General features: G+C 37.4%; 1 protein-coding gene across 1 annotated transcript; it reads left to right on the forward strand.

The window, feature by feature from the left end:
- The first annotated feature begins 463 nt into the window (after positions 1-463).
- smox (spermine oxidase) lies at positions 464-13,259 on the forward strand. Its single transcript, XM_088420234.1, has 7 exons — positions 464-588; positions 6,757-6,991; positions 7,716-7,942; positions 8,733-8,906; positions 9,177-9,897; positions 11,815-11,975; positions 13,009-13,259. The coding sequence occupies exons 2-7, from the start codon at positions 6,784-6,786 to the stop codon at positions 13,159-13,161; spliced, it is 1,644 nt and encodes a 547-aa protein (XP_088276360.1). The 5' UTR covers positions 464-588; positions 6,757-6,783; the 3' UTR covers positions 13,162-13,259.
- Positions 13,260-17,361: the final 4,102 nt, after the last annotated feature.

Genomic DNA, 17,361 nt, shown 5'->3' on the forward strand with positions numbered 1-17,361 from the left:
AATGGAAATCAATCCTTAATAAAAACAATAGATATTTTTCGTATTTTCCTTTTCTGACTTAAAAAGAAGACAAAATGCAAGAAGCGTAGCGACATAAACCTGCATTAGAGCAAGTTACGGCAGTAAAATTTGTGATAGAGTGAAGATGCAATGACCACACCGTATTTCTGAACAAGAGAACAGAACTGATTTTGCCCAAATTCTACCCGGTTTGGTAATCTAAAAACAGTAAAGAGATATATTAAAAACAAAACAAATAAAATGTTTTTATAGCCTTTTTTTTTAATAGTTCTTTTGTATATTTTGCGAATGTCATCTATTTGGCAGTCCCCATGCGAGTCGGGGGGGTTTGTTTGTGTTTGCTGGGAGCACTTGAGCGTGCTCGCAGTGGGCGTCGGTGACGTCACCGCGCGCTCATGTCGAACCAATGAGGAGGCAGCGGCTCCGCACAAAACTGGCTGCTTCTGGTTTGCACGCACACACACAAAAGCGGTGCCGGTGTGGAGGAGGTGAAGCATTGGCACAAAAGGCGAGCCGGTTGTGCCACAGTGCGACGTTTTGGCAACGGGAAGACGACGAGACACTCGGGTAAGTCCGCCTTGGGACACGACTCGAGCTCGGCATTTTTCATCCCCACGATCCAACGCGTGTCACTTGACGAGAACCCAAACACATCGCTCATTTTTGTTTACCGCAGCTTTCGTTCGTAGAAGTACCGCAAACACTTTGACATCGATGCCACACGCACAAAATGATTTATGAATAGTAAACAGATGATACGCTCTCGTTTGGATGGGTTTCCCCCACCCCCCTCAAACTGGTCACTGAATTGTTTGGTTTATTGTGCACGCGCGATATCTCTCAGTGTTTGTCTGCTTCCTTTTCTATATATTTTTTTTTTTCCCAAACAAAATGTTCTTTGTGTGCTGATGAAGTGAAAACTCAGTGCACTTGTTGTGTTTGTGTCCACTGCCACTGTGGCATCGCAGCTTCTACGTGGTGCGCGTGCGCGCCTGCCACCTTTTTCTACCAATACACAACTATTACCAGTCTATAACAATGACTGCATGAGCTCAGATTTTTTTTGGTTTATCCAGGACACAAGACGGAGTACACTTGAACAGACTCATAGTAATGCCAGAGATTTTTTTTTTTTTTTTAAATTTTATCCTGATTGAAGTTCACTCGCAGTGACGTCGAACCACGGTGTTCCCTCGCTTCATCGCAGGTCGGTTATCGCAGCTTCACTCTATCACGGATTTTCATTTATGACCATACTTTTTTCTATTGCAGGTTTATTTTTCTATTGCGGGTTTATGTCGCTCGGAAAGTTTCTTCCTTGTAAGTCAGAGAAGTTAATTTATATATATATATATATATATATATATATATATATATATATACAGTATATATATATATATATATATATATATATACAGTATATATATATATATATATATATATATATATATATATATATATATATATATATATATATATATATATATATATATATATATATATATATATATATACACACATATATATATATATAAATAATTTTTTATTTAAAAAAAAAAATCTACCTTTCCTACATGGATTTTTATTTATGACCATATTTATTGCAGGTATTTTTCATCCTAAATCGGACCAGAAAAAAATTATTCTCTTTATGTATTTTTTTATGTATTATTTTTTTAACAAAAGAATCAAACTAAAGAAAGGGAAAAATAAGCACAAAAAAAAAAAAGACTGCAAATTCTGCTTGGCTCAGGCAACAATGACAAGCACCGAGTTTCCGGCCCCCTCAAGCAAAGAGCAGTTAGCGACGATAAATTAAAGTATTGCTTCGTTTGCCCGGTTACAGTGTCGTTTTATAACTTGTGGTAATATCAAGAAGTGCTCTTGTACTTTGCTTGACTCACTTTATTTTGCACAGAACACACAAAGGTGGCATCTATACTCCTATTTGGTGTTCTTCCTTGCCTCTTATTTCTTTTGCTTGATCTCATTTAAGTATAATTTAACATACTGCCCCTATGTGTGCTAGATGAGACACCGTATGATTGAAATAACTCGTAATACAGGCTACAACACAGTGGGAAAAATGTTTAAAACAACATGCATTTGGATGTTAAAATGTCAGTCCTGACATTAAGTTATAACTAATTATTGTAAAACAGTCAAATCTTTTGCCTGTAGTTTGCAGCTTTTATTTTTGTGAACATTTAAGCATTAGTTGATGATTTTGTCAATTAATTTTCATTCATTTATCCAAAAACATCATTTTCAAATTGACAGAGCAGAAAATGCAAAACATAAATTAATGACAATTTTGTAATAGGTTTGGTCCATAAGTTGGAAAAAAAAGAACCAAATTGTGTTGACGATTTTTTTAAAGTAAATGCTTTGATATTGATTCAACAAAAAAGATCAGTTAATGTGAAGCACTACAGTAACAGAATATTATAGATGCTGATATTCTGGGATTTGGACAATTTTTATACAATCATTTTTTCAGGGCAGTTTTGTAACTAGTTGACATCATTTGAAGAGAAACGTTATAATTTTTTTTTTTTTTTTTTGCATGGTAAATCCAGGGACCTGAAGCAAAGGTTGTATTAAATAATAAAAATATGAAAGTTATCAATTGTTTTTTCCCTTCATATACTCAACTGTTTTCATTACTTAAATACACACTGTATACAACATCAAACTGCTCTTTGTTGTATAGAAGCAAAAATTAAATTTGATATTATTATTATTATGAATAAAAATAATAACAACAATAATAATACGGTGATCTACTGGAGTGCTCCCCATCTAGTACAGATCTTGCAAGGAATGTGGAGACATTTGTATTTTAGTTCTAAGATAATGACTGAATATCCGCAGCCTTCTCATATGCTTCAATTTATAATCAAATTTTCAACACTAATAAAAAAAAAAGTTGGATCATTGCATCATCATCATCATGATCAGCATCAGCTCTTAGTAATATACAGTCATGATTTCCTTTTTTAGGGAAATAACGGAAACAATTCTGCAAACAACCGCCAGCATAACAAACATACATATTTTTACTGTGACGTCAAACAAGCATGACTATTTTTGTAAACGAAGACTCTTGCTAATCCAGATACAAACACTATTTGTAATTCATTAGGGGCGCAATACAGTGTGTTGCACTTGTGAACTGGTCCGTACTGTATGTAAAGGAGTTGGATTGGATTTTGAGTTCATTGAACAAACGTAATTAAAAGCCAGGACCAACATTGGTGGGGAAATAAGGCACTCTGAACGCTTTACATTGACCGCTCATTTGCGCAGCATCAGGTGCAACTGGGGGTTCAGTATCTTGCTCAAAGACTTTGACATGATTACAACGGCGCTCTATAATGCGCCAACATTTATTTATTTATTTTTTGCTGTCGTGACGTGTCCTCAGTTGTTGTACAATGATAAAGTCTAAGTGTGTTTACATGACATTCCATCATCCCTGGGGCAAAAGTGTGGAATGTCTAACCTTTGACACAAAGCTGCTAAGATTAAGCTGCTTTTTTTTTTTTTTACCCGGTTCTTGCTCGATGCAGGAGGGGGCATGTTTGTTGTCGTTTACGCGGGTTCTTCAAAATGACTGCAGATGTGACTGTGGATGCAGCTGGAATTAAAAGGGGGTGTTGTGTGTCTAAGACTTAGGTAAGACCGACAGTACTTTTTGAAAAATCAAAAATCCATTTGGCGGTGTATTGTATATTACCATTTCTAGGTCAATGGTAGCTAGCCCCCTCCTCCCTCCTTACGCCACCTAACCCTGAGCTCCCGATCCACCCAAGGCCGGCCCACACATTAATCTGCCGTGATGGTGTGTTAACCAGCCACGAAATTTCCACTGAGATGGTGCTTTTACTTTCATTCATCCATAAATCAATGTTTTTCAAACACATCAGTGTCCCTTTGAATCACCAAAATGTAATAATTACGTAAGAAAAAAAATGCCCGAAAATTGAAACGTTTACGTGTGGGTTTATTTACGGTGAAAATGATATTTTGGTAGTTGAAACTAAGTTGAAATTAATGTATGAACGATTTATTATTCAAATAAGAACTGAATTTGTTGAGTAGAAATACTATAAAATTTATGGTGCCAACAATTTTAATTTTGTGAAAAGTTAAAATTTTCAAATGAGCAAAACAGTACAGCACAATTTAAAGAGATGGAAAATGTTACATTTTTGATGTCTCAATTTTTTGCAGGTAGAAATGAGTTACCATGGTAAATCAAATGAGAGGAATATTTTGATTTTATACGAGGAATTAAATTAATCTCTTTTGATGAATCTCAATGGAAATAAATGTTTTTGGGGGGTGGAAAAAGTGAATTTGAGAAAATTTGTGAAACAAAAAAAAGAAAGCCAACCCCAATGGGAAGAATTTTCTGTTAAAGTTGAATATTGAATGAATTGAATCAAATGAAACATGTAAAAGGAAATTAAAGACAAAAAGGCTATAGTAGGCTTAAATTTTGAAGTTGGTCTTGGGAGCTGCATAAAAGTGAGACTAAAAAAAAGTGGGGTGGGGGGGGCTGGTAAAAGACGGAGGGAATTGGGGCACAAAGTTTAAACCAGGACTGTTCCGGCTAAATCAGGACATCTTGCCCCGCTAGTTATGTTACTCAATGCTAAACGTGCATAAAAAAATGTAGCTGCTCTAAATATTGTCACATAACTTCCCAAAAAAACAACAACTCTTAATAATCCATGCAAAACTGACCTACATCCTAGGAGATAGTAACAGCGCCATGTCACATGTGTCTGCAATAGTGGGGTTAATTAGCACATACGTGTGCTTGCTGATGGCACTAAGAAAACAATGTCAGGTAGATTTACATGGCTTTAAAGTGTGACACGGTCGCCTTTTTGTTTAAACTCAGGCCTTGTCTACATGTAACCGGCTTATTTAAATTCGCATAGTCTCCCCCTCATTATTGTTTGTTGATTTAAAGAAATCACGTCTATACGAATCCAGCACAGTGTGGTTTCATTCATTTACAAGCATGCCAAGGTGCTAGGTGGCAGTGGTGTCGCTAAATTCGGTCAAATCAGAAAGAACTTCTGCCTCTGATGTGTCCAATCAGAAAGAATGTCCGCTTCTGATGACACCGGTATCTGCGTCTTTGGCGGGAAAGAGTAGCGCGATGACGCAAATCTACGATTTAAGCATTTGAAACATTCGGTTTTGATGAGAAAAAAAAAAAGCCCTGCCACGTATAGCAAATTGGGCAAAACGGGGACATTTACTGGCGGTTTCCAAGAAGCCCGGCTACGTGTGGACAAGGTCTTAGTCAGCACGTGTTCTGCCTACACTTTGCATGCTAATGTGTCAGCTGGCGCGACTGACACACTAGCCGGCATGTCTCACATCTTGAAAAGAAACAAAATGTTCACATTTGTGTTATTTTGTTTATCGAGTAGGTTTTTGTCACACGCAGCTGTTCTTCACTCATGCTTTCAGCCTTGTGCACTGGAATAATAAGCTTTTTTGTGCGACGGCCACACGGCCGTTGCCAATGTGCCTCAGCCATATTGTGATGTGAAATTGCTTTTTTGTTTGTTCAGTCTTGGACTCTGACCGAAATAGAAAAGAACTTCGGGCCATTTCAGAACTTGGAGTTGGACAGGAACATATTTGAGAAAACAAAACAAAACAAAAAAAAATGGAGTAAAGATTTTTAAGCGCGAGTTACACCATGACAAAAGCCAAACGGCAACAATTTTTAAAAGTGTCAAGCATTATTCCATTCCAATTCAACTGGGCTTTGTCTTTTTCTGACAATTGACTTTAGTCTTGTGACATGCATCCCAATCAACTAAATAATCAGTGTTGGATTGGACTACAGCAAATCAATAATTAGGGACGTCCAAATTTTGATCACGTGATCGGAAATCCCGATCGGTTAGTTTTCAACTGACTGGAAAACAGCGGAATCAGGTCAGCTTTTAGTTATTGACTTCGACCTTTTTTATGTGCTACAAACCACATAAACTTTTTCCAAAAGAAAAAGTAGATACGGTTCTATACATTCTATACTATGTTTTGGTCAGAGGAAGCTTAAATGAAACCAGTGTCACGGCGAAAAGGACAGAGCTGCGTTTAACGCATGTAATACGTCATTAGAAAAATGGATGAATAAAAGAATTTCAATGTTTTAGTTAAACCACTGCCAAACTAATTATATAGAGGTCTCGTTGAGATAATATTGTAAAAACAAACAAACAAACAAAAAATCAATAAGTAAGACAATTTTGAAGCTTTTTTTTTTTTTTTCTCTCTCGATACATTGATGTCCCATTGAATGAGGAATTGGTATTGGCAAATCTTCAAAATTAGGTGACTGAGTCTTGGGTGCTTCGATATATGCTTCGAATTCAGTAGCAACATGAAAAGTGACCGCCATCTTTGTGACACCATCAAGAAAAACATGGAACCTACACTACGATTGTCTATAATGCCCCCCAATAAACAAACAAATCCTGACTACTGAAGAATGTAAACAGCCATATGTTGTCGCTTTCCCAACTAGGTTTAATCAGTAGGCGACTCGATGCTTTTCACATGCAATCAAATCTGACTTCTCATCATCACATCCCTTCACATGATGTTGTGATTGTGGACTGCATTTACCTCTGACACACCCGCTGAGTCAGTGTGCCTGCTTCCTTGATTGACCGACCTTCTTTTATATTTTCCATATAGGCCAAATTGCAGAGGAGCTCGGACGGCATGCAAAGTTGTGAAATCTCCTCAGACGGCACTGATGATCCTCTTAGTGGCGGCCTGCGCACTCCTCGGCAACCTCGAGTAGTCGTAATCGGCGCTGGCTTGGCCGGACTTGCTGCAGCCAAGGTCCTGCTGAAGAGGGGTTTCACTGATGTCACCGTCCTAGAGGCCTTAGACCGCGTCGGTGGGAGAGTTAAGAGTATTCAGCACGGTAAGACAAAATAAATAAATGAATAAATAATGGTACCTTACTACGGTAGCTTTGGCAGATCTTGTCTAACAACTTAACGCTGCCAAATAAAATACCCTTAGGCTGTTTTATGACATATTGGACAAGCATGAGATACTGTCTTTTTTAACTTAAATTTACACTGGGACACAGCATATTATTTCCCTGTCAAGAAACAATAATGAGACTTTAGACGAATATTTGTTTTATGAAACGAAGGGGCATCAAAACCACAGTAGCGATTTTTGCTCATTTAAACACCGCATTGGAATAAGACTGATGAATTAAAAAGTGATCAGTAGGAATGGCAACAGTGTCCGTTGAGGCATATACGGCTCTTTGACTTGTCTCGAGTGATCTCACCAGCTTATATGGGGCAGTTCAGTGCTGCTGGGCACTACCACAAACGTTAGGCCTGCTACTAATGGTTGGCTACATGTATAATATAATGTTAGTGTGATGAAGTCTCGCAATTGAAAAAGATTTCAGGACATCATAGTGTTGTTGACATTGGCACGCCACGACTCGACGCTTGGATCTACTTCAAAATAAAAGTGTAACGAGGCCTTATGTGTTACAGGTAAGGAAGCTAAGGTTTATTTTGCATTTGGCTTTCTCACCACATTAAGAGGGTGTTACTGTGATTAGTGGCATGGGTAGCTGGGGGTATATATATATTTAAAATATTCTATGCATTGTCTTGCAGGTGAAACAGCTTTGGAGCTAGGAGCCACCTGGATTCATGGCGGCAATGGGAACCCGGTCTACCACCTGGCCGAGGACAACGGGTTGCTAGAACAAAGTACGGATGGCGAGAAGAGCATAGGGCGCATCAGCCTGTACAGCAAAAATGGCGTCGCTCACTACTTGACCAATGTTGGCAAGAGGATTCCTAAGGACCTGGTGGAGGAGTTCAGTGACCTCTACAATGAGGTGAGAGGACAGATGTAGCAATTATTCAAGCATGCCTGTCATCATATTATCATAATGTTATTCGGACTTCTCCACGCTGTGCTTGAAAGCATAAAGTGAGGGTGATGGGGAAAGAGCAATTTTGCAGACAAAACATGCCAGTGCAGAAACCATTTAAGTTTAAAGCAGTATTTTTACTTCATATATTTTGACTAATTTTCAATTAATTGAGTCCTCCTTTGAAAATCAGGAGTGCCACATCTGGAAAAGAAGTTTAAGTGACACACAAATAACACAATCACACACTATGCTTTATTTTGCTGTTGTTTTCCCCGGGGCTTTCTTTTCTTTGAAATATTACACACCAAACCACCAAACCAGATGTAACAGATTGTCAGGTTGTTGTAAACATCGGCTGGCACTTTTGATAATATGCCTGAAGGACTGCTTTTTGGTTTCAAGCATGTTAGAAAGCCATAAAAATAAAACATGTTTATTAAAATTAAGCAGATGTCAGCTTGGCTGTATTTCTTTTTTTTTCCCCTGGCATACTATTTCCATTCTAGTAAAAGCAAGAAAAAAGTAAGCGTAACGAACATTCACTCAACTGACCTTGACCAAATAAAAAAAATTAAGAAAACACCCCAAGCACTGAGGATACACAATCAGGTTCTAGCACCAAGGGTCCAGTGTATACGAGTTCACTGCTGTGATGTCCCCTTCCTCATTTGCTCATTTCCAGTCTCCACATCCTTCTTCTTAACACAGACTGATGACTGTCAGTCTCCTTTGCCGTACTTCCTTCCTTTAGGTGTACGAGCTGACTCAGGAGTTCTTCCAGCATGGGAAGCCCGTTGACGCCGAAAGCCAGAACAGCGTTGGCGTCTTCACACGAGACGTGGTGCGCAAGCGGATCACCATGGATCCGGATGATTCCGAGACTACTAAGAAGCTCAAATTGTCTATGCTTCAACAGTACCTCAAGGTGTGCGCGCGTTTGCCTCCACTGTAAATGCTTTAATACATCCTCATCCGTTTGATAAGTTTTTCCCATAGTAATTTTATCAACTTATTTTTTTTTCAGTTTTATACAAATGTGTTTAACTGTCACCGTTGTACATTCTCAAATTTTCGTAAGCCTTCTCAATGTCATTAACTGTTGTGTTCAACTATTGTGTTTATTATAAATGCTTGTGTGAAGTTGTCTTGTATATGAAACGTGCGATATAAATAAAGCCGCCTTACCTTTCTTTAGGTAGAGAGCTGTGAAAGCAGCTCACCCAACATGGATGAGGTGTCTCTGAGCGAGTTCGGCGAATGGACCGAGATCCCCGGTGCCCATTACGTCATTCCTGCGGGCTTCAATAAGATTGTGGAGCTCCTGTCCAGGGACATCCCACCTCACACCATCTGTCTTAGCAAACCGGTGCGCTGTATACACTGGAACTACTCGGCCCAGCGCGACGAGAGCCACAACACAAACCGGGACAACAACCACAATCGGAACGACGGGCGCCAGGAACCCCGCGAGGCGGGGCACCCCATAAGCGTGGAGTGCGAAGACGAGGAGTGGATCATGGCCGACCACGTGATCGTCACGGTCTCCTTAGGTTTGTTGAAGCACGACCACGAGGCCATGTTCTCGCCCTCGTTGCCCGAGGACAAGGTGCTGGCCATCGAGAAGCTTGGCATCAGCACCACAGATAAGATTTTCTTGGAGTACGCCGAGCCCTTCTGGAGCCCCGAGTGTAACAGCATTCAATTTGTGTGGGAAGATGAGGCTCAGCTGGAACAGCTGACCTACCCCGAGGAGCTGTGGTATAAGAAGATCTGCAGCTTCGATGTGCTCTACCCCCCGGAGCGCTACGGCTACATGCTAAGTGGCTGGATATGTGGCGAGGAGGCCCTCTACATGGAGCGCTGCGATGATGAAACTGTAGCCGAGACGTGCACAGAGCTGCTTAGGCACTTTACAGGTCAGAACACCCACAAACAATGTGCATGATCAGAAAAGATAAGATTGAAAGCCATCGTGTAGTCAACGTAGTCTAAATCGCCCTTTCCAAACAGAACAGAGGAAAGAAAGTACGGCTTGACCGATTAATGGTCCGGCTGATTAAAGCCTTCAAACATCGGCTAAATAAATCGGCCAAAGGGTTGATTGAGGCTGATTGATTTGACCTTTATGTAGGCAAATTATTTACACTATTGCAGTTGTTACTTGTATACAACTGCAACTGCACTGGTTTCATTATACAGTATATTAGATAAAAGGTGCCATTGCAAAAAGAGAACTGATAAAATTTTTGACATTTGTTTTTATATAACAGCACATAGCACTGTGACGTTGTTGTTGTTGTGTAATTGATCTACAGATTACACCCAAAATGACTGTTGCTGCTGTGACATTACCTATTTACGTTCTTCAGACCCATCCCCTTGTTACGTTGCCTGCAATGGAAAACAAGGCAGGAGTCTGTATCAGATGATGGTAAATTATAATAACCGTGTGCAAAAATATCATTGTTTTATGATTTTGCAATTACAGATAACAAATATATTATTAAAAACAATTCTGGAAAGTGTTTAATCATTTTGAAACAATTACTTTTTTTTATAGCTTGAGGTTGATGGCCAGGACATGCCTACTGAAAACGTGGCTTAGAAACTTTATCTCTAGGGATGCAGCAGTATTCAGTTATTCTACAGAAAATGTGAACCAAATATTGATTATTCGGATAAAAACAATTCTATTTTTTTGCTTAATTAAAAAAAAAACACATTTCCACTTTTATGAATTCAGATTTATGAATGAAGAACTTTTATAAACTTTTGACTTTTTTTTTTTTTTTTTTAAATTAAATTCAAACTGTGTTCAGCAGTTCACTACTTTTTTCTCATGCTCCCAAGTTGTCCTTATAAATGTTGGTCTGTGAGACAAATTTGCTGGCTGAAATAGCACATTCGAGTCAGCATGTTTGTTAAAAAGTGATCAGTAGGAATGGCAACAGGCTATTGACATCAAAAGCGCAGAGTGATTTACGTCCATCACACCAGCCTATATGGAGCATGCAAGTGCTGCTGGCTTGCGGCTAATTTATGCTAGACATGGCTAATAACGGAGCACGAGTCACCGGTATACACTGGCAACAGATGCCGTGTTTCAATGTCAGCGTAATTAAGTTCTGTATTTTGTATTGTGGCTGTAATTGGCTAGAATATTTTTTTTAAACATAAACACTAATAAGCCAGTATTGGGGCAAGTAAAAATGACATGATCATTTTTTGAGAAAAGAGTTACTCAAAAATCCTCAAGAACATACTGTATTTTACACTACAGCCTCTGATGATCCGCATGAAACTGTTTTTTTTTTGTCAGGTTTCAAGTCGCCACTCAATAAGCAATCAAAAAAGGATCACTATGTGCCCGTCATTTTGAAAAGATATTTATCCGAAGGTTGCGCCAAGGTCACCGTATCAAAACACAACTTCAGAATTGATGCGTGCTGATTATTGTATGTCAACATGAGCTGAGGCAACGATCTTTGGGATCTTTCAAATTAGCATTGAACTGAGTTGTGACGCACAAAACGGCGACATCATCACATTATCCGGTTGAACAATAATATAAAATACAGTACACGATGTTGACTAAATGACTCATTTGACAGGTGTGGCACCACCTCAACAAATTCAACAACTCATTGTGTATCAGATAAAATGCAGGTTTGACTTTTTCAGTTGTTGATATAGACACGACATAATTTCTTACACCTGTAAATACAGAAGTCAAACTAGGCTACCGCCTTCCATTCTAGTTAATTATGTGCTCAGGCGTCCTTGGAAAATGCTGCTAATCACGATGGCATTGCTGATAGTGTTTATTTCCACAGGGAACCCTGACATTCCAAAGCCGCGGCGTATCTTGCGCTCCTCCTGGGGTAGCAACCGATACTTTCGAGGGTCCTACTCCTATACCAGGGTGGGCTCCAATGGCGGAGACTTTGAGACGCTGGCCATGCCCCTGCCTTATGCCAACAGCACCAAGGCGCCGGTAACAGTTGTTAGATATGCTGAAAGTTTATATTTTGGATATTTGTTTCCTAACAAAAGGGTGTATGCTAGTACGGGATTCAAGACACAACTTTTTGTCATTAGTCTTACATTTCACCTCGGTGTTCAACATTCAGTGGCAGCTACTTTCACAACCACCTACCTGAACCATAAAAATAATGTTAACAATAAAAACAAAAAAGAAAGAAAGGACCTAGAAGTGAATTTCTGAGGTCTTAAAAGATGCAAAAATACATCTTTGAAATTGTATGAGCCAAGAGAAAATGTTATGTTCTAGATCTTTTTAAACCAACAACAATGTGCACTAAAGTGCCAACAGACTCTACTGTACTATTAGCAATGCGACAAGAGGCCTGTTCAACCTGAATAAAATGCAGAAAGAAATTTGAAAACTGGATTAAACGTTTTTGAGAAATTGAGACTCTAATGTGAGAAAATGGCATATTTGGGGAAAGCTTTTGCATTATATTGCCTATTGGCTGGCATGTTTGAGTCGAAAATATTCACCAGTTTTTCGTGCCAAGCAATAATTCTGAGACATCAGTGTGTTAAATGTAGCATAATGTTTTGCTAAAAATCTCAACTAGAGCAAATAGAAGCTTATTGGTGAGAAAAACAATGTGGGCAACAGATTAGGTCATGTATAGAAAGAGAATGTATTTGTGATGGGGTATTATAGACACATTTGAAGTGCTCTATGCTTTTTTTTTTTTTTTGGCGTTGTCCCATGTTGTGAATAAAAGAAAAAAAATCACTATAGTAAACGATTCGTTTTAATGTAGACCATTTGAGCCGATTGCCAGCACATTGATGAATATCGACGTCGTCCCTATTCGTCCGATAAGAGATCACTTTAAAACTGAGGTGACTGCAGGAATCCATTTACTTCTTTTTAGATGAACTTTAGAAGAGATTCTGTTAACACTGGTGCAAAAACATGCCCCAAAATATGTCACAATAACCTAGATGCTTTAGCTTGAAATATCTGTCTATCTCACGTTTTCTTTGCTCAGGCCTTGCAGCTCCTGTTTGCTGGCGAGGCCACCCACCGCAAATACTATTCCACCACACATGGTGCATTGTTGTCTGGACAGAGAGAGGCCTACCGTCTGGTGGAGATGTACCAGGACTGGCACCATTCTAACACCACAAAGTCTGATATGTAAAAATTTGAAGGGGGGGGAATGAAAACCACACTTTTTTTCTTTAATACTGTTATGGTTTAATTTATAACCTTATTATATATATATATATATATATATATATATATATATATATATATATATATATATATATATATATATATATATATATATATATATATATATATATAGTGGGCATTATGACTTTTTGGTAATGTTTTTACTGTACTGTAGATACAAATCATGCCACATTTTGTGTCAGGTAAAATGCACAAATGTTGCCAATGGTGCTATGTCATTTCTTTACCACTAAACAATGAGGCTTTATAATACAAAAAGCTATCATTTAATGTCTTTAATAATGCAGCAACCGTGATTTAACGTGTCTTTTTTTTTAACGTTAAGTGCCTTCTGTATCAAATGTTGTTTTGAAAAATAATGTACATATATAGAAATTAAGAAGTTTTTAACAAATTAAAAGGTTTTATTGTCCTTACAAAATCATGTTTGTCAATTGTCTCACTTTCTTGGTTATGAATCAATGTAGAAGCGCAAGGAGTTAAACTTGACGACCATGAATATGAAAATTATGATCATAAATTAGCATTTGATGTCAAATGTGAGAATATTAAACTTTCAATAAAATACATCGTACTCACCAGAGATGCTCATTAACCGACGAACGCCATTCGCTTAGCTAGCCGTGTTGATTTGAGTGGGCTACGTAGTGGTTGCCTTGTAAAAGTGGTTAATAAAATCTTTTACCAGCCAGTCAGGTTTTGTCGAACTTACGCCTGCAATGTACAGGTTTTTTCTCTTTTGTTTTTGAAAATTATGCCATAAAAATGACTTTTCAGTCAGGTTAACTGTTGTAACGTATCCCGGTCGAGTGGCTCCAAACCAATTAGAGAATGAACAGGTGCTGTAGTTTTCGGAAGTATATTTCTGTTAAAAATTATGTGTTTCACTTTTCGTTGAGTACGACTCTCGCGAGACATGGGTGTTTCGGATTTCATAAGAGTACGACTCTCGCGAGAAACGACTCCACGTCTTTTCATGACGCTCTACTTATATGCAAATTAAGATGGTGTCACGCCAAGCGACCAGCCAGTTTTGTGAATCATCCGCCATTACCCAACACGCATGCGTATTGTTGACAGCTAGCCATACAACATCACCTGATTGTTTTCAACGTGAATGTCCAATTTATTCATAAACGGCCCATGACCTGTGACTCCTAATCCATTCATTACTATAAATGATAAATTGGTAAGAGATGAACTGCCACATAACCACAACAATAAGAAAATAAATTATTTTCGTTTGAAATTAATTAATCCTATTTTGTAATAGAATTGGTCTTGATGAGCACACCAACGCTCAAGTGGAATCCTAAAGTATTTTTTCAAATCAACTAGAGTGCTTGGTTCACTGTCCCAAAAAATAGGCCCGAAACGGCCCACAAAAGCTTCATTAGATCCACACATGCAATGGAGAGATTCATGCAAAGACGTGAAGTCATGTCTCGAGAGTTGTATTCATACGAATGATGAAACACGCATGTCTTTTTGGCAGCGAAAGTCGTGTAGCTTCATCCGTTATTTGTCCTTTGCAGTCTTTCTGAAAACCTGAAGATAAAAATGTCCTATAAAACATCGTTTTGTCTTCGTACCACACAGGAAAACGCATATAAATACCAAAGAAAAGTCCATATTTAAAACAGGTTTATTGATGATAACAAATGAGAGATAAAACCATCTATTGCAGTCATCATTAGTTTTGGAATCGTCACCATTTTTTTTTCTTGCCGTCATGGATGAAGTTCATAGATTCTGTTAGCATTTGCAACACACACATACAAAACAAACAAAGAAAAAAAACAGCACACTTAATCGCCCGGATTAGTGTTGAGGTAATATGCAAAATACGATTCAGATTAACGGGCAGAGTACAATCGTTCATACATGAAATACAAGTATGTACAGTTTGACGATAACGTCCATGTGTGACGGTGACATTTGGTTCATCAGTTAAATAAACCAAGAACTTGCTGACATTTGCAAAGGCAGAACAAGAATTTATTTGGCACCTGTCTTATGCTTATGCAGAGCATCTTCAGGGTTGTGTACTGTAATGTGATGCAAAATCCCAAATAAATATCTTGTTTTATAATGTTGTGCATAAGGTCATATTGGCATGAACATTAAAAAAAAAAAAAAAAAAAAATCAAGGATGCTAACTTGTACTACGAATCATTTCTCCGTGGGCTGATGATCATTAAAATAAAAGTGCATTTTATTGAGTCAAATATTAAGAAACAGCCCGACATCGAAAAACAACACTCTTCATAAACATCTGTAATATATTTGTATTTATATATATATATATGTATTTATATATACTATATGTCTATATGATTTTTTCCTCTCACTAGTGCAACAACAGACAGGAGTCAACTAAAGAAAAATGTTTTCAAACAGCAGGCAATTGAAGCTGTTGAACATCACATTTCTTGCCACAGTAGCAGAACATTTAAAAGGCAACTTAATGATGCGTCAACACAAACATGCCAACAATATACATGTCTCGCTCTTATTTTTCTTTTAAGTATTTATATATATATATTTATATATATATATATATATATATATATATATATATATATATATATATATATATATATATATATATATACATATATATATATATATATATATATATATATATATATATATATATATATATATATATATATATATATATATATATATATATATATATACATGTATGAATAAATAGCAGTGTCATCCTCTTTATCTTCTTTAAATAATTTCCATCTCTGTGAATGGTGTACATTTAATATAAAGTATCCAAGACACAATTCAAATACAGCTGATATACTGTACATCACATAATTCTCTCGCCTTTTGCTCAACTTGAGAATTCTCGCACAATGTAAACATAAGTGTCTTCCACCAGGTGATCAAAGGTTGCTGCTCTTCTGGTTTTTTTTTCTCTTTTTTTTTTCTTGTCAACTTTATATACAGGGTAGCTGACAGGAAAGGCAGGATCGTCAAAAATCTAAAAGTAAGCGTGTTTCTTAATCCATTTTCCTGTCAGTGATATTTACGATGATAGTTTAATGAGAAAACATGGTCAAAAGTACACATTTTTAATGATCAAAAAGGATTGAAAAAGATGAAAAATATTTTGGTTAAAAAGTGTGATTTAAATTGCTAATTATTTCAGTCATATTTCCTCAAATAGTGACCTCAGCTCGAACAATGGCTCATTTAAAAAAAAAAAAAAACATATTCCTTTTTGCCCTCCAGGAAAAATATTTTTGTTTAGGCTAACTGGTACAAATACAATTTCCTTCATGGTACAGAATCACAATATCCATAAAAAAACATTATTCAAGTTAAAATATCTTCTTGACTGACATTGACGGCAACAGACAAACATGTGTTTTTACAGGGCTGGCAGTGAAGTGACTGAATTAAATTACAAAATTATTTGAATTTTTAACATGTTTTCTCTAAAATACTATAACAGACGAGTACATTTGTACCAATAAAATGTACTTAATTTCAAAGCTAAATTGGCACAACAATAAATCACGAAAATAGTGGAACAAATACCTAATATCTATTTAAATATTTGTAACTCAAAAAAATACATCAATTAATTTCTCCGAGTGAAGGCCTCATCGCTGCTTAAAATAAATGCCTGATCATCCCTGTCCACTATTTGAGGAAATCACAAAACAAATTGAAGATCCAATTAAGGTTGAACCCAGCTGAATAAAAACGACAACAAAAAAAGAACACATTTCTTAAAGATAACAACATGATGCCTTATGAAGCACTGAAAAAGATAATGTCATGATTTAAGGATGGGTTCTCTTCTGCGTGCAACAAAGTGCGCGTGCGAGCTGGAAAACAAAGTAACGTGCACTAAATATGCCACCTGGGATTAGACGTTTACTCTTTCCACACTCCGTGTCAAACGCGTGGGCCTACAAGCAAATATGAGATGCTTGTCAGAAGCTTTTGTTCCAAGGCGAGCTTCTCTGACTTTATATTGCACTTTCAACAAATCCATGGAATATAACGGACGGATGTAGCAGCAGAAGAAAATTTGAACCTTTTGCTTTTGCCGTTCTGATTTAATTCACCTTCATTTCCTCCAAACAACGCTAACCGGAGCTACAAAGAGTCATGT

The sequence above is a fragment of the Hippichthys cyanospilos genome, chromosome 7 (genome assembly GCF_059441005.1).
Source record: "Hippichthys cyanospilos isolate Australia breed blue-spotted pipefish chromosome 7, RoL_Hcya_1.0, whole genome shotgun sequence".
Lineage (NCBI taxonomy): Eukaryota > Metazoa > Chordata > Actinopteri > Syngnathiformes > Syngnathidae > Hippichthys > Hippichthys cyanospilos.